The sequence below is a fragment of the Sphaerodactylus townsendi genome, linkage group LG07, assembly GCF_021028975.2.
Source record: "Sphaerodactylus townsendi isolate TG3544 linkage group LG07, MPM_Stown_v2.3, whole genome shotgun sequence".
Classification (NCBI taxonomy): Eukaryota; Metazoa; Chordata; class Lepidosauria; order Squamata; family Sphaerodactylidae; genus Sphaerodactylus; species Sphaerodactylus townsendi.
This window is the reverse complement of record NC_059431.1, coordinates 125,618,362-125,635,877: the sequence shown is the minus strand read 5'-3', so window position 1 is coordinate 125,635,877 and position 17,516 is coordinate 125,618,362. Positions and strand designations below refer to the sequence as shown.

At 75.1% G+C, this 17,516-nt stretch overlaps 1 protein-coding gene across 1 annotated transcript in view; it reads right to left on the bottom strand.

Moving 5' to 3' along the window:
* The window catches only part of ADK (adenosine kinase), a 204,059-nt gene that overhangs the window by 121,294 nt on the left and 65,249 nt on the right, over window positions 1–17,516 (bottom strand). The window contains exon 4 of the mRNA XM_048504471.1: window positions 5,619–5,697. Within this exon, the coding sequence (XP_048360428.1) occupies window positions 5,619–5,697 (79 nt within the window). The remainder of the gene's footprint in view (window positions 1–5,618; window positions 5,698–17,516) is intronic.

Below are 17,516 nucleotides of genomic sequence, written 5' to 3'. Positions count from 1 at the left end.
TGAGGCAGACACACTTCCACATCACCATGTTGCGGCTCTGACTGTGGAAAGCCTTTTATGCCCTAGAACAGTGATGGCAAACCTATGGCACAGGTGTCAGAGGTGGCACTCAGAGCCCTCTCTGTGGGCACGCACAAACAGAGTTCAAACAGAGTTTCATAACCTCCCCCCGGCCCACACATCTAGGCTGGGCGCTGGGCTCTATTAGCATTAAATCTAAGACCTAGTTTTGGGGAAGCAGTGTAGGTAACCCTGTTAAGCACTGTTAAACCCCACTGATTTTCATGGGAAGAACTAAAGTGTGATCCTTTACCTGGGTGTAAGCTCAGTTGCTGGCAATGGGGCTTGCTTCTGAGTAAACCCTCCTAGGGTCGTGATTCACCCATTGGAAGAGTTACACAGTTGCTTCAAAGCAAAGCCACCGACTACCACCAAGCTTACTCCTGAGTAACGCATGCCTCAGAGCCAACCATTTTTTCTAAACTAAAACCTCAGTATTCAGGTTAAATTGCTGTGTTGGCACTTTGCGATAAATAAGTGGGTTTTGGGTTTCCATTTGGGCACTCGGTCTCAAAAAGGTTCGCCATCACTGCCCTAGAACAGGGGTCTGCAACCTGTGGCTCTCCAGATGTTCATGGACTACAATTCCTATCAACCCCTGCCAGCATGCTGCGGCCAGCAACCCAACAGGGGTGCTCCCCCATCCCCACAACGGAGCCACTGCAGCCGCTCCATGGGTTGCTCCGACGTTTTTGCCAGTGTGAGACTCACCTGGGCAAACTGGGCGTTCCTGTGCTGAAAGGGCTCAGGGAGCTGATTAATGCCTGTCCTCAGGCATGTCCCCTTTGGTGCCAGAATGAACTCGAGCGCGCTCCGCCACTGTGGTTGCGCTGGAGCCTGTGCATGGAACTGCCACCCTGCTCCCCTGAACTAACATAAATGCCCTGATCCTGTTGTACTGCCCCTTACGCCTGTGCAAGTGGAATTTACAGCCTCGAGTATTGTCTCAAGTTTGTAAGCCGCCTTAAGCCTCCTTGAAGGAGAGAAAGGCAGGGAATAAATCCAACCTCTTCTCTTCCTCTTCTCAGTGTCAGGGTCGAGGCCCTGCCAGTAGGGTTCTATTTTCCAGTAAGTTTCTGTTTCCCCAGTTGTTCCTGTTCCCGCCACTGGGAGGGACCACCCCCAACAATCCCTATATATACTGGAACTGAGGGCAAGAACCCTCAGTTCCAGCACCCTGTAGCATAGGGCAACACACATCAATAAAGTTCGTTTCTTTGTTCAAAGTTGACTTTGTCCGAGTGTGTCCAGCCATTTCGTGACGATCTGGATGCCGTAGAGTGTGAAAAGTGAGTTCCAGCACAATGTAAGGCTGGACACACTCGGACAAAGTCGACTTTGAACAAAGAAACGAACTTTATTGATGTGTGTTGCCCTAAGATACAGGGTGCTGGAACTGAGGGTTCTTGCCCTCAGTTCCAGTATATATAGGGATTGTTGGGGGCGGTCCCTCCCAGTGGGGGGAACAGGAACAACTGGGGAAACAGAAACTTACTGGGAAATAGAACCCTACTAGCAGGGCCTCGACCCTGACACTCAGTGGCACTGGCCATCCCATCTCAGAAGGCTACCCTGTAGTTTAGCTCTGCTGGCAGCAGGTGGGGAGAACAGGTATATGCAATGAATAGAGGATGAAAAACACTTGCTCTACCCAACTAACAAGGTCATTTCGACAGTGAAATGTGCTGCCTCGGAGGGTGGTGGAGTCTCCTTCTTTGGAGGGTTTTAAACAGAGGCTGGATGGCCATCTGTCAGGGAGTTCTTTGATTGTGTCTTCCTGCCTGGCCATGGGCTGGACTTGATGGCCCTTGGGGTCTCTTCCAACTCTATGATTCTATGATTTTTGAGCTGGTGCTGACTTTTAGGAGCCCCCCGGTGCACAGTGGCAGGCTGCAGTACCTCAGTCAAAGCTCTACTCACGACCTGACAGAAGCTGGTTTCAGATTACCGGCTCAAAATTGCTTTCCATCCTTTGAGGTGAGTAAAACGAGTACTCAGCTTAATCCATTTTAAAGTGGGTATAAAGTGCGAAGCCAACGGCAATCTGACCCAAAAATGTTCTGATGTCACATCAGCCCAGGATCAGTAATGATCTAGTGTTTGAACAGACTACCTTCACCTTTACTTATCTGTACCAGGACACATGACACATACAATTGCAAACCAGATAGGAACCTTCTGCTTCAGTTGGTGCAAAATGCAATGCCAATGATATTAATACTGGGCACACATTACAGGAAACCGCTCCTGCTACTTGGGATGCAACTACATGGTCTGCCAGTTCCCTTCTGGGCAAAATTTAAAGGGGTCATTTCCAAGGATTCTAGGTGTGTGAAGCGCTGTCAAGTAGCTTCTGACTTATGACGGCCCTATGAATGAATGACCTCCAAAACATCCTCACATTACTGCCATTTCCATCTCTGTCAGGCCCCAAGATCATCAAGCTTCTGGAAGGAAAAGAAGGCCTGGCCCTTTTGACCTGGCCCTTTTACTGAGGTGTTTTTTCTTCTTCTTGCCTCAATAGGGCGGGTTCCACATGGACACGGCGCAGGAATCGGGCCGTTGTGTGCGGGTGGCCTGGGAGCTGCCGCGGCCCGCAGCCATGCATCTGCATGGAGGTGCTGTCATGATATAAAAAATAAAGGCTCACAAAAGGTTCATCTTCTAGTCGGCAGAAGTTTGCCCAACACAGAGGCCAGAGACAGTCAGTCTAGGGACAAGTGACTACAGTTAACCTTTAACATGATTGGTGAGTTCAACTGTGACTCTAGTCTAGACCAATGAGAGGCTGTTGCCAGGACGGGGGAAAAGTATCCGGTTGCATGTATAAGAACCAATGCATTGTATATGCTAAGTTCTGAGTCTTTCAGTATGTGTGTTCACTGTGTTCTTGCTGAAGAGTTCTGTATTGCCTTATATTTATTTATTTATTTATTTTTTAATCTTATATACTGCCCCATCCCTGAAGGGCTCTGGGCGGTGCACAACAAAATCAAATCATAATATAACTAAACACAAACAAGATTAAACAATTAAACTTCCATACAAATAAATTACCAATCCCTTTTTAAAAACAGCGGTTAGTACAGATTAAAATCAGATTCAAATGTCAAATTTCAAAAATTCAAAGGCACCCCGCAAACCCATTGTTAAAAACCCTCCCCAACGGGAAGACTGCTAGCTCCGTCAATAAGATATAAATATAGGCAGAGACGAGAACAGAAGGGGGCACCATTCAACGGCTGGTTACTCCAAAGGCCCGGTGGAACAACTCAGTCTTACAGGCCCTGCAGAATTCACCAAGGTCCCGCAGGGCCCAGACAGCTGGAGGAAGAGTGTTCCACCAGGCCGGGGCCAGGGCTGTAAAAGCCCTGGTCCACGTGGAGGTCAGCCGTATCATCGAGGGGCTGGGGACCACCAGCAAATTGGCCTCTGCTGAGCGCAGAGGCCGAGTAGGGACATATGGGGTAATGCAGTCCCGGAGGTACAAAGCTCTTGGATAGCATAGACTTGTGTAACCTTGCAACTGTTAAAGTAAAACCTTCCTATGGAAAGAACATCTTGCACGGAGAGTATTCTTTTCCAAGTGTGCTAGGAGGTTGCAGTGAGTGCAAGAAGACTATAGACCTTCTCATCTTACCAGAGTGACTCCGCTTTAAACTCTGCTGATAGGCGTGCTGCTGTTTTTTTTGAACTTACATCTCCTTCCCTGCGTAGCTCCATCAGGAGGAGGAGACACACCCCTATGCCCTGGCAATGCCACGGGGGTCGGGGGCAGGAGCCGTGTCCCCTTGTCCCCACGCAGGAAGAGGTAAGTTTTTTTAAAAAAAAACAGCCATGTGCCGATAAACAGTGTTCTCCACGTGGTGCCACTCACTCGGCACTGGGCAGACGCCGCTGTTTTTCAAAAGACTCGCTCATTTAGTGAGTTGGAAAAACACAGTTGTGGGGGGAATAACATCGTCGTGGCTTTGGTCCAGCGGCGGCAGCTGTGTGAAGTCCTCCCCCACAACGGCGTCATGGAATTCACCTAGGTTTAGTTAGGGAGGAACCTTTTATACTCTAGATAGTTATGAATTGGTTTCCTTATCAGCCCCTGCCAGCACGGCTAATTGGCCATGCTGGCAAGGGCTGATGGGAATTGTAGTCCATAACATCTGGAGTGCCAAAGGTTCGCCATCACTGATCTAGGCCTCTTATACTGGTTTTAATACATAACTTTGCTTCTGTTACTTTTTCAATGCTGCTGTTTACCATTTTATTGCCAGTATTTTTACCCCATTATCAATTTATATAGGTTTAATTAATTAGATTATTTGGGGGGGGGGAAACAATCCCTTGGCGCTCCAAATGCTACTACTTGATAGAAATGTTTCTTGAGAGAGTCAAACTGTAATATCTTTCACTATTGAAAATACCACAAGTGAAGAGCATCAGAGTCGTTGGCAACTGTTACCTGATAGTGCAACTCTTCCGGAATTTAAAACTTTCAGGGAGGGACAATGGCTTTGTGGCAGAACATCTGCTTAGCATGCAGAAAGCCCCATGTTCAATTCCCTGAATATGCAACTAAAAGGAGCAAGCAATAGATGATGTGAAAATACTCTGACCGAGATGCTGGACAGTCGGTGCCAATCTGAGTACACAATACTATCCTTGACCAGGGTTCTGATTCAGTGTGAAAGAAATCCACGTGTTCCTATATGCTTACTGCCAGCCGTATGTTTACTGTCAGCATGGATATATGTCACCAAAAAGTACGCACACACACCCCCCCCCCCACCCTTTCACACAAATTGGGATTTCTTCTCTGTACTATTACAACCATATTCAAGAATTTCCAATGGGATAAATGACACATGAGTGTCACATTTCTCTTATAGAATCTGCCTTGAATACTTTTCAGTTGCCTTTAAGAGCTGAAAGTGGCAAATGTCTCTACATCCCAGGGATAATATGAGAATGCCAAAGTCACGGGAAATATCTAACCAACATCAAGGGCTGCACGGTGCTCCCTGATTTATAAGAGGTTAATGCCTATCCTGTGGTTTGTCCTCACTTCCTGAACTGAATTTCCTGATTTGTGGATCTATTTTGATTAGATCTGAGCTACTTGATTGGCCTCTTGATACCTGACCCAGTCCTGCCTTAATGTTCCACCAACAGCTGCTAATTAGCATATACAAGTTTATCAAACATCTATGAGGTTACCAGGCCCAGTGATGGCTTGATGTTACTCTCCAAGCAAATCAGCCACAAACTACTACACCGTTAGAGTCTCAAGTTGCCAGGTTGCAAGTAGTATCCATCTTTAAAGACGCTACTGCCCCTCAGCCTTCCATGAGTGGGCTCTCCCTTCTTCCATGCCCACTGTTGGTCCAGATACAGCAAGCAGTTTCATGAGTGTTCAGTCCTTTGCACTAATGGTACTAACTTCACACACTGCACCCTCTGCTGACCAATGCTCCTGGGTCACAAGATAAGCAATTTTCTGACAAAAGGTCACAAAACCATTAACAGTATCTTCTGCATGTATTTTAACAAACAAACAAACAAACCTGAGCCACTTTAACAGAATTCTGAGTCGATCCACCAGCATGATATTCTACTTTGAATTTTTTCACAAGTTCTTCAAATCTGTAAAGAGTCGCAGGGGAAAGCAAGAGGAAGGGAGAAGAGAAAAAAAAAGAATTATATTTTGTAATTTTTCACACTACACAGATGTGAGCATTTGGCTTAGAAGCAGATGCAATACTAGTTTAACAGGAAATTCAGGAATACCAGTTGATTTTTACACGTTTCACAAAAGAGAAGCTGCGAAGCAGCGTGCTTTTTCAGCAAATAAAGGTCAGAACTGATAAAGAACAGCCTGAGACAATATTTTTATAACAGTTTTTATCTTTCTTACAAGCCCTTCTTCACCCTCACCCCAACCCAACCCCACAACTTCACTTATTCCCTTACATTTCTCATCTCAATTTTTCATCTCGCAGCATCCAGCTCCATTGGAATGAACGTTCATTTAGGACAGTGATTTTCAACCAGGGTTCCGTGGTACCCTGGGGTGGCGTGAGCATGTCCCAGGGGTACCGTGGAAATGCTAACCCCCCCCCCTCACTTTTGTGGTGTCTCCTGCCGGCGCCAGCAAGGACATGGAGGGCAGGGCCTACCACAAGGCCAGCAGCCACTTCCTGCCCCCCCCCTGCCCAGTTCTTCCCTTTACCCTGGGAGGGGAAGGTGGGGGGTGGTGCAAGCAGGGGCACTGGGAGGGGAAGGTGGGGTACCGTGAGATATGAAGAGTGAGGTCAAGGGTACCGTGACATCGAAAAGGTTGGTAAATATTGATTTAGGATGACGCACATTCAAAGCCATGCTTGACCCTCCCCCGCAACACCTGTTTTCAAGAGAGCTGAGCGCCAAGACATACCTGCTTTTCATGTAAAATAATTCTAAGAGTAAATCGTGCAGATATTATCACACAAATTCTCAGAACATGATCCTTTAGGGTTCTGGCATTATGAAAAAAAAGATATTTTGTTTTGACAACAATGGCTCTTTCTGCGCAAATCTTTAAAAAACCTTTTCAGGCAGGAAATAAAACTCCTCCATGGAGTGAAGCATTATTTTTTTCTCCCTTTGGTTCCGAAAACGTTATATTTCCTGCCTGGAAACATTTTACCTGAACCCCCTTTTAAAAGGATTCTTCTGTCCAAAATGTTTTCAAGACGTCTTCCCTTGTTGTGCAGGCATATTTTAAAAGATTTATCTTTCCTGCTGTTGCTTTCCATGCCTCTATGCCAGTGGTGGCGAACCTTTGGCACTCCAGATGTTAAGGACTACAATTCCCATCAGCCCCTGTGTGGGGGGGGGGGGGGGTGGGGGGGGGGGGGGGTGGGGGGGGGGGGGGGTGGGGGGGGGGGGGGGTGGGGGGGGGGGGGGGTGGGGGGGGGGGGGGGTGGGGGGGGGGGGGGGTGGGGGGGGGGGGGGGTGGGGGGGGGGGGGGGTGGGGGGGGGGGGGGGTGGGGGGGGGGGGGGGTGGGGGGGGGGGGGGGTGGGGGGGGGGGGGGGTGGGGGGGGGGGGGGGTGGGGGGGGGGGGGGGTGGGGGGGGGGGGGGGTGGGGGGGGGGGGGGGTGGGGGGGGGGGGGGGTGGGGGGGGGGGGGGGTGGGGGGGGGGGGGGGTGGGGGGGGGGGGGGGTGGGGGGGGGGGGGGGTGGGGGGGGGGGGGGGTGGGGGGGGGGGGGGGTGGGGGGGGGGGGGGGTGGGGGGGGGGGGGGGTGGGGGGGGGGGGGGGTGGGGGGGGGGGGGGGTGGGGGGGGGGGGGGGTGGGGGGGGGGGGGGGTGGGGGGGGGGGGGGGTGGGGGGGGGGGGGGGTGGGGGGGGGGGGGGGTGGGGGGGGGGGGGGGTGGGGGGGGGGGGGGGTGGGGGGGGGGGGGGGTGGGGGGGGGGGGGGGTGGGGGGGGGGGGGGGTGGGGGGGGGGGGGGGTGGGGGGGGGGGGGGGTGGGGGGGGGGGGGGGTGGGGGGGGGGGGGGGTGGGGGGGGGGGGGGGTGGGGGGGGGGGGGGGTGGGGGGGGGGGGGGGTGGGGGGGGGGGGGGGTGGGGGGGGGGGGGGGTGGGGGGGGGGGGGGGTGGGGGGGGGGGGGGGTGGGGGGGGGGGGGGGTGGGGGGGGGGGGGGGTGGGGGGGGGGGGGGGTGGGGGGGGGGGGGGGTGGGGGGGGGGGGGGGTGGGGGGGGGGGGGGGTGGGGGGGGGGGGGGGTGGGGGGGGGGGGGGGTGGGGGGGGGGGGGGGTGGGGGGGGGGGGGGGTGGGGGGGGGGGGGGGTGGGGGGGGGGGGGGGTGGGGGGGGGGGGGGGTGGGGGGGGGGGGGGGTGGGGGGGGGGGGGGGTGGGGGGGGGGGGGGGTGGGGGGGGGGGGGGGTGGGGGGGGGGGGGGGTGGGGGGGGGGGGGGGTGGGGGGGGGGGGGGGTGGGGGGGGGGGGGGGTGGGGGGGGGGGGGGGTGGGGGGGGGGGGGGGTGGGGGGGGGGGGGGGTGGGGGGGGGGGGGGGTGGGGGGGGGGGGGGGTGGGGGGGGGGGGGGGTGGGGGGGGGGGGGGGTGGGGGGGGGGGGGGGTGGGGGGGGGGGGGGGTGGGGGGGGGGGGGGGTGGGGGGGGGGGGGGGTGGGGGGGGGGGGGGGTGGGGGGGGGGGGGGGTGGGGGGGGGGGGGGGTGGGGGGGGGGGGGGGTGGGGGGGGGGGGGGGTGGGGGGGGGGGGGGGTGGGGGGGGGGGGGGGTGGGGGGGGGGGGGGGTGGGGGGGGGGGGGGGTGGGGGGGGGGGGGGGTGGGGGGGGGGGGGGGTGGGGGGGGGGGGGGGTGGGGGGGGGGGGGGGTGGGGGGGGGGGGGGGTGGGGGGGGGGGGGGGTGGGGGGGGGGGGGGGTGGGGGGGGGGGGGGGTGGGGGGGGGGGGGGGTGGGGGGGGGGGGGGGTGGGGGGGGGGGGGGGTGGGGGGGGGGGGGGGTGGGGGGGGGGGGGGGTGGGGGGGGGGGGGGGTGGGGGGGGGGGGGGGTGGGGGGGGGGGGGGGTGGGGGGGGGGGGGGGTGGGGGGGGGGGGGGGTGGGGGGGGGGGGGGGTGGGGGGGGGGGGGGGTGGGGGGGGGGGGGGGTGGGGGGGGGGGGGGGTGGGGGGGGGGGGGGGTGGGGGGGGGGGGGGGTGGGGGGGGGGGGGGGTGGGGGGGGGGGGGGGTGGGGGGGGGGGGGGGTGGGGGGGGGGGGGGGTGGGGGGGGGGGGGGGTGGGGGGGGGGGGGGGTGGGGGGGGGGGGGGGTGGGGGGGGGGGGGGGTGGGGGGGGGGGGGGGTGGGGGGGGGGGGGGGTGGGGGGGGGGGGGGGTGGGGGGGGGGGGGGGTGGGGGGGGGGGGGGGTGGGGGGGGGGGGGGGTGGGGGGGGGGGGGGGTGGGGGGGGGGGGGGGTGGGGGGGGGGGGGGGTGGGGGGGGGGGGGGGTGGGGGGGGGGGGGGGTGGGGGGGGGGGGGGGTGGGGGGGGGGGGGGGTGGGGGGGGGGGGGGGTGGGGGGGGGGGGGGGTGGGGGGGGGGGGGGGTGGGGGGGGGGGGGGGTGGGGGGGGGGGGGGGTGGGGGGGGGGGGGGGTGGGGGGGGGGGGGGGTGGGGGGGGGGGGGGGTGGGGGGGGGGGGGGGTGGGGGGGGGGGGGGGTGGGGGGGGGGGGGGGTGGGGGGGGGGGGGGGTGGGGGGGGGGGGGGGTGGGGGGGGGGGGGGGTGGGGGGGGGGGGGGGTGGGGGGGGGGGGGGGTGGGGGGGGGGGGGGGTGGGGGGGGGGGGGGGTGGGGGGGGGGGGGGGTGGGGGGGGGGGGGGGTGGGGGGGGGGGGGGGTGGGGGGGGGGGGGGGTGGGGGGGGGGGGGGGTGGGGGGGGGGGGGGGTGGGGGGGGGGGGGGGTGGGGGGGGGGGGGGGTGGGGGGGGGGGGGGGTGGGGGGGGGGGGGGGTGGGGGGGGGGGGGGGTGGGGGGGGGGGGGGGTGGGGGGGGGGGGGGGTGGGGGGGGGGGGGGGTGGGGGGGGGGGGGGGTGGGGGGGGGGGGGGGTGGGGGGGGGGGGGGGTGGGGGGGGGGGGGGGTGGGGGGGGGGGGGGGTGGGGGGGGGGGGGGGTGGGGGGGGGGGGGGGTGGGGGGGGGGGGGGGTGGGGGGGGGGGGGGGTGGGGGGGGGGGGGGGTGGGGGGGGGGGGGGGTGGGGGGGGGGGGGGGTGGGGGGGGGGGGGGGTGGGGGGGGGGGGGGGTGGGGGGGGGGGGGGGTGGGGGGGGGGGGGGGTGGGGGGGGGGGGGGGTGGGGGGGGGGGGGGGTGGGGGGGGGGGGGGGTGGGGGGGGGGGGGGGTGGGGGGGGGGGGGGGTGGGGGGGGGGGGGGGTGGGGGGGGGGGGGGGTGGGGGGGGGGGGGGGTGGGGGGGGGGGGGGGTGGGGGGGGGGGGGGGTGGGGGGGGGGGGGGGTGGGGGGGGGGGGGGGTGGGGGGGGGGGGGGGTGGGGGGGGGGGGGGGTGGGGGGGGGGGGGGGTGGGGGGGGGGGGGGGTGGGGGGGGGGGGGGGTGGGGGGGGGGGGGGGTGGGGGGGGGGGGGGGTGGGGGGGGGGGGGGGTGGGGGGGGGGGGGGGTGGGGGGGGGGGGGGGTGGGGGGGGGGGGGGGTGGGGGGGGGGGGGGGTGGGGGGGGGGGGGGGTGGGGGGGGGGGGGGGTGGGGGGGGGGGGGGGTGGGGGGGGGGGGGGGTGGGGGGGGGGGGGGGTGGGGGGGGGGGGGGGTGGGGGGGGGGGGGGGTGGGGGGGGGGGGGGGTGGGGGGGGGGGGGGGTGGGGGGGGGGGGGGGTGGGGGGGGGGGGGGGTGGGGGGGGGGGGGGGTGGGGGGGGGGGGGGGTGGGGGGGGGGGGGGGTGGGGGGGGGGGGGGGTGGGGGGGGGGGGGGGTGGGGGGGGGGGGGGGTGGGGGGGGGGGGGGGTGGGGGGGGGGGGGGGTGGGGGGGGGGGGGGGTGGGGGGGGGGGGGGGTGGGGGGGGGGGGGGGTGGGGGGGGGGGGGGGTGGGGGGGGGGGGGGGTGGGGGGGGGGGGGGGTGGGGGGGGGGGGGGGTGGGGGGGGGGGGGGGTGGGGGGGGGGGGGGGTGGGGGGGGGGGGGGGTGGGGGGGGGGGGGGGTGGGGGGGGGGGGGGGTGGGGGGGGGGGGGGGTGGGGGGGGGGGGGGGTGGGGGGGGGGGGGGGTGGGGGGGGGGGGGGGTGGGGGGGGGGGGGGGTGGGGGGGGGGGGGGGTGGGGGGGGGGGGGGGTGGGGGGGGGGGGGGGTGGGGGGGGGGGGGGGTGGGGGGGGGGGGGGGTGGGGGGGGGGGGGGGTGGGGGGGGGGGGGGGTGGGGGGGGGGGGGGGTGGGGGGGGGGGGGGGTGGGGGGGGGGGGGGGTGGGGGGGGGGGGGGGTGGGGGGGGGGGGGGGTGGGGGGGGGGGGGGGTGGGGGGGGGGGGGGGTGGGGGGGGGGGGGGGTGGGGGGGGGGGGGGGTGGGGGGGGGGGGGGGTGGGGGGGGGGGGGGGTGGGGGGGGGGGGGGGTGGGGGGGGGGGGGGGTGGGGGGGGGGGGGGGTGGGGGGGGGGGGGGGTGGGGGGGGGGGGGGGTGGGGGGGGGGGGGGGTGGGGGGGGGGGGGGGTGGGGGGGGGGGGGGGTGGGGGGGGGGGGGGGTGGGGGGGGGGGGGGGTGGGGGGGGGGGGGGGTGGGGGGGGGGGGGGGTGGGGGGGGGGGGGGGTGGGGGGGGGGGGGGGTGGGGGGGGGGGGGGGTGGGGGGGGGGGGGGGTGGGGGGGGGGGGGGGTGGGGGGGGGGGGGGGTGGGGGGGGGGGGGGGTGGGGGGGGGGGGGGGTGGGGGGGGGGGGGGGTGGGGGGGGGGGGGGGTGGGGGGGGGGGGGGGTGGGGGGGGGGGGGGGTGGGGGGGGGGGGGGGTGGGGGGGGGGGGGGGTGGGGGGGGGGGGGGGTGGGGGGGGGGGGGGGTGGGGGGGGGGGGGGGTGGGGGGGGGGGGGGGTGGGGGGGGGGGGGGGTGGGGGGGGGGGGGGGTGGGGGGGGGGGGGGGTGGGGGGGGGGGGGGGTGGGGGGGGGGGGGGGTGGGGGGGGGGGGGGGTGGGGGGGGGGGGGGGTGGGGGGGGGGGGGGGTGGGGGGGGGGGGGGGTGGGGGGGGGGGGGGGTGGGGGGGGGGGGGGGTGGGGGGGGGGGGGGGTGGGGGGGGGGGGGGGTGGGGGGGGGGGGGGGTGGGGGGGGGGGGGGGTGGGGGGGGGGGGGGGTGGGGGGGGGGGGGGGTGGGGGGGGGGGGGGGTGGGGGGGGGGGGGGGTGGGGGGGGGGGGGGGTGGGGGGGGGGGGGGGTGGGGGGGGGGGGGGGTGGGGGGGGGGGGGGGTGGGGGGGGGGGGGGGTGGGGGGGGGGGGGGGTGGGGGGGGGGGGGGGTGGGGGGGGGGGGGGGTGGGGGGGGGGGGGGGTGGGGGGGGGGGGGGGTGGGGGGGGGGGGGGGTGGGGGGGGGGGGGGGTGGGGGGGGGGGGGGGTGGGGGGGGGGGGGGGTGGGGGGGGGGGGGGGTGGGGGGGGGGGGGGGTGGGGGGGGGGGGGGGTGGGGGGGGGGGGGGGTGGGGGGGGGGGGGGGTGGGGGGGGGGGGGGGTGGGGGGGGGGGGGGGTGGGGGGGGGGGGGGGTGGGGGGGGGGGGGGGTGGGGGGGGGGGGGGGTGGGGGGGGGGGGGGGTGGGGGGGGGGGGGGGTGGGGGGGGGGGGGGGTGGGGGGGGGGGGGGGTGGGGGGGGGGGGGGGTGGGGGGGGGGGGGGGTGGGGGGGGGGGGGGGTGGGGGGGGGGGGGGGTGGGGGGGGGGGGGGGTGGGGGGGGGGGGGGGTGGGGGGGGGGGGGGGTGGGGGGGGGGGGGGGTGGGGGGGGGGGGGGGTGGGGGGGGGGGGGGGTGGGGGGGGGGGGGGGTGGGGGGGGGGGGGGGTGGGGGGGGGGGGGGGTGGGGGGGGGGGGGGGTGGGGGGGGGGGGGGGTGGGGGGGGGGGGGGGTGGGGGGGGGGGGGGGTGGGGGGGGGGGGGGGTGGGGGGGGGGGGGGGTGGGGGGGGGGGGGGGTGGGGGGGGGGGGGGGTGGGGGGGGGGGGGGGTGGGGGGGGGGGGGGGTGGGGGGGGGGGGGGGTGGGGGGGGGGGGGGGTGGGGGGGGGGGGGGGTGGGGGGGGGGGGGGGTGGGGGGGGGGGGGGGTGGGGGGGGGGGGGGGTGGGGGGGGGGGGGGGTGGGGGGGGGGGGGGGTGGGGGGGGGGGGGGGTGGGGGGGGGGGGGGGTGGGGGGGGGGGGGGGTGGGGGGGGGGGGGGGTGGGGGGGGGGGGGGGTGGGGGGGGGGGGGGGTGGGGGGGGGGGGGGGTGGGGGGGGGGGGGGGTGGGGGGGGGGGGGGGTGGGGGGGGGGGGGGGTGGGGGGGGGGGGGGGTGGGGGGGGGGGGGGGTGGGGGGGGGGGGGGGTGGGGGGGGGGGGGGGTGGGGGGGGGGGGGGGTGGGGGGGGGGGGGGGTGGGGGGGGGGGGGGGTGGGGGGGGGGGGGGGTGGGGGGGGGGGGGGGTGGGGGGGGGGGGGGGTGGGGGGGGGGGGGGGTGGGGGGGGGGGGGGGTGGGGGGGGGGGGGGGTGGGGGGGGGGGGGGGTGGGGGGGGGGGGGGGTGGGGGGGGGGGGGGGTGGGGGGGGGGGGGGGTGGGGGGGGGGGGGGGTGGGGGGGGGGGGGGGTGGGGGGGGGGGGGGGTGGGGGGGGGGGGGGGTGGGGGGGGGGGGGGGTGGGGGGGGGGGGGGGTGGGGGGGGGGGGGGGTGGGGGGGGGGGGGGGTGGGGGGGGGGGGGGGTGGGGGGGGGGGGGGGTGGGGGGGGGGGGGGGTGGGGGGGGGGGGGGGTGGGGGGGGGGGGGGGTGGGGGGGGGGGGGGGTGGGGGGGGGGGGGGGTGGGGGGGGGGGGGGGTGGGGGGGGGGGGGGGTGGGGGGGGGGGGGGGTGGGGGGGGGGGGGGGTGGGGGGGGGGGGGGGTGGGGGGGGGGGGGGGTGGGGGGGGGGGGGGGTGGGGGGGGGGGGGGGTGGGGGGGGGGGGGGGTGGGGGGGGGGGGGGGTGGGGGGGGGGGGGGGTGGGGGGGGGGGGGGGTGGGGGGGGGGGGGGGTGGGGGGGGGGGGGGGTGGGGGGGGGGGGGGGTGGGGGGGGGGGGGGGTGGGGGGGGGGGGGGGTGGGGGGGGGGGGGGGTGGGGGGGGGGGGGGGTGGGGGGGGGGGGGGGTGGGGGGGGGGGGGGGTGGGGGGGGGGGGGGGTGGGGGGGGGGGGGGGTGGGGGGGGGGGGGGGTGGGGGGGGGGGGGGGTGGGGGGGGGGGGGGGTGGGGGGGGGGGGGGGTGGGGGGGGGGGGGGGTGGGGGGGGGGGGGGGTGGGGGGGGGGGGGGGTGGGGGGGGGGGGGGGTGGGGGGGGGGGGGGGTGGGGGGGGGGGGGGGTGGGGGGGGGGGGGGGTGGGGGGGGGGGGGGGTGGGGGGGGGGGGGGGTGGGGGGGGGGGGGGGTGGGGGGGGGGGGGGGTGGGGGGGGGGGGGGGTGGGGGGGGGGGGGGGTGGGGGGGGGGGGGGGTGGGGGGGGGGGGGGGTGGGGGGGGGGGGGGGTGGGGGGGGGGGGGGGTGGGGGGGGGGGGGGGTGGGGGGGGGGGGGGGTGGGGGGGGGGGGGGGTGGGGGGGGGGGGGGGTGGGGGGGGGGGGGGGTGGGGGGGGGGGGGGGTGGGGGGGGGGGGGGGTGGGGGGGGGGGGGGGTGGGGGGGGGGGGGGGTGGGGGGGGGGGGGGGTGGGGGGGGGGGGGGGTGGGGGGGGGGGGGGGTGGGGGGGGGGGGGGGTGGGGGGGGGGGGGGGTGGGGGGGGGGGGGGGTGGGGGGGGGGGGGGGTGGGGGGGGGGGGGGGTGGGGGGGGGGGGGGGTGGGGGGGGGGGGGGGTGGGGGGGGGGGGGGGTGGGGGGGGGGGGGGGTGGGGGGGGGGGGGGGTGGGGGGGGGGGGGGGTGGGGGGGGGGGGGGGTGGGGGGGGGGGGGGGTGGGGGGGGGGGGGGGTGGGGGGGGGGGGGGGTGGGGGGGGGGGGGGGTGGGGGGGGGGGGGGGTGGGGGGGGGGGGGGGTGGGGGGGGGGGGGGGTGGGGGGGGGGGGGGGTGGGGGGGGGGGGGGGTGGGGGGGGGGGGGGGTGGGGGGGGGGGGGGGTGGGGGGGGGGGGGGGTGGGGGGGGGGGGGGGTGGGGGGGGGGGGGGGTGGGGGGGGGGGGGGGTGGGGGGGGGGGGGGGTGGGGGGGGGGGGGGGTGGGGGGGGGGGGGGGTGGGGGGGGGGGGGGGTGGGGGGGGGGGGGGGTGGGGGGGGGGGGGGGTGGGGGGGGGGGGGGGTGGGGGGGGGGGGGGGTGGGGGGGGGGGGGGGTGGGGGGGGGGGGGGGTGGGGGGGGGGGGGGGTGGGGGGGGGGGGGGGTGGGGGGGGGGGGGGGTGGGGGGGGGGGGGGGTGGGGGGGGGGGGGGGTGGGGGGGGGGGGGGGTGGGGGGGGGGGGGGGTGGGGGGGGGGGGGGGTGGGGGGGGGGGGGGGTGGGGGGGGGGGGGGGTGGGGGGGGGGGGGGGTGGGGGGGGGGGGGGGTGGGGGGGGGGGGGGGTGGGGGGGGGGGGGGGTGGGGGGGGGGGGGGGTGGGGGGGGGGGGGGGTGGGGGGGGGGGGGGGTGGGGGGGGGGGGGGGTGGGGGGGGGGGGGGGTGGGGGGGGGGGGGGGTGGGGGGGGGGGGGGGTGGGGGGGGGGGGGGGTGGGGGGGGGGGGGGGTGGGGGGGGGGGGGGGTGGGGGGGGGGGGGGGTGGGGGGGGGGGGGGGTGGGGGGGGGGGGGGGTGGGGGGGGGGGGGGGTGGGGGGGGGGGGGGGTGGGGGGGGGGGGGGGTGGGGGGGGGGGGGGGTGGGGGGGGGGGGGGGTGGGGGGGGGGGGGGGTGGGGGGGGGGGGGGGTGGGGGGGGGGGGGGGTGGGGGGGGGGGGGGGTGGGGGGGGGGGGGGGTGGGGGGGGGGGGGGGTGGGGGGGGGGGGGGGTGGGGGGGGGGGGGGGTGGGGGGGGGGGGGGGTGGGGGGGGGGGGGGGTGGGGGGGGGGGGGGGTGGGGGGGGGGGGGGGTGGGGGGGGGGGGGGGTGGGGGGGGGGGGGGGTGGGGGGGGGGGGGGGTGGGGGGGGGGGGGGGTGGGGGGGGGGGGGGGTGGGGGGGGGGGGGGGTGGGGGGGGGGGGGGGTGGGGGGGGGGGGGGGTGGGGGGGGGGGGGGGTGGGGGGGGGGGGGGGTGGGGGGGGGGGGGGGTGGGGGGGGGGGGGGGTGGGGGGGGGGGGGGGTGGGGGGGGGGGGGGGTGGGGGGGGGGGGGGGTGGGGGGGGGGGGGGGTGGGGGGGGGGGGGGGTGGGGGGGGGGGGGGGTGGGGGGGGGGGGGGGTGGGGGGGGGGGGGGGTGGGGGGGGGGGGGGGTGGGGGGGGGGGGGGGTGGGGGGGGGGGGGGGTGGGGGGGGGGGGGGGTGGGGGGGGGGGGGGGTGGGGGGGGGGGGGGGTGGGGGGGGGGGGGGGTGGGGGGGGGGGGGGGTGGGGGGGGGGGGGGGTGGGGGGGGGGGGGGGTGGGGGGGGGGGGGGGTGGGGGGGGGGGGGGGTGGGGGGGGGGGGGGGTGGGGGGGGGGGGGGGTGGGGGGGGGGGGGGGTGGGGGGGGGGGGGGGTGGGGGGGGGGGGGGGTGGGGGGGGGGGGGGGTGGGGGGGGGGGGGGGTGGGGGGGGGGGGGGGTGGGGGGGGGGGGGGGTGGGGGGGGGGGGGGGTGGGGGGGGGGGGGGGTGGGGGGGGGGGGGGGTGGGGGGGGGGGGGGGTGGGGGGGGGGGGGGGTGGGGGGGGGGGGGGGTGGGGGGGGGGGGGGGTGGGGGGGGGGGGGGGTGGGGGGGGGGGGGGGTGGGGGGGGGGGGGGGTGGGGGGGGGGGGGGGTGGGGGGGGGGGGGGGTGGGGGGGGGGGGGGGTGGGGGGGGGGGGGGGTGGGGGGGGGGGGGGGTGGGGGGGGGGGGGGGTGGGGGGGGGGGGGGGTGGGGGGGGGGGGGGGTGGGGGGGGGGGGGGGTGGGGGGGGGGGGGGGTGGGGGGGGGGGGGGGTGGGGGGGGGGGGGGGTGGGGGGGGGGGGGGGTGGGGGGGGGGGGGGGTGGGGGGGGGGGGGGGTGGGGGGGGGGGGGGGTGGGGGGGGGGGGGGGTGGGGGGGGGGGGGGGTGGGGGGGGGGGGGGGTGGGGGGGGGGGGGGGTGGGGGGGGGGGGGGGTGGGGGGGGGGGGGGGTGGGGGGGGGGGGGGGTGGGGGGGGGGGGGGGTGGGGGGGGGGGGGGGTGGGGGGGGGGGGGGGTGGGGGGGGGGGGGGGTGGGGGGGGGGGGGGGTGGGGGGGGGGGGGGGTGGGGGGGGGGGGGGGTGGGGGGGGGGGGGGGTGGGGGGGGGGGGGGGTGGGGGGGGGGGGGGGTGGGGGGGGGGGGGGGTGGGGGGGGGGGGGGGTGGGGGGGGGGGGGGGTGGGGGGGGGGGGGGGTGGGGGGGGGGGGGGGTGGGGGGGGGGGGGGGTGGGGGGGGGGGGGGGTGGGGGGGGGGGGGGGTGGGGGGGGGGGGGGGTGGGGGGGGGGGGGGGTGGGGGGGGGGGGGGGTGGGGGGGGGGGGGGGTGGGGGGGGGGGGGGGTGGGGGGGGGGGGGGGTGGGGGGGGGGGGGGGTGGGGGGGGGGGGGGGTGGGGGGGGGGGGGGGTGGGGGGGGGGGGGGGTGGGGGGGGGGGGGGGTGGGGGGGGGGGGGGGTGGGGGGGGGGGGGGGTGGGGGGGGGGGGGGGTGGGGGGGGGGGGGGGTGGGGGGGGGGGGGGGTGGGGGGGGGGGGGGGTGGGGGGGGGGGGGGGTGGGGGGGGGGGGGGGTGGGGGGGGGGGGGGGTGGGGGGGGGGGGGGGTGGGGGGGGGGGGGGGTGGG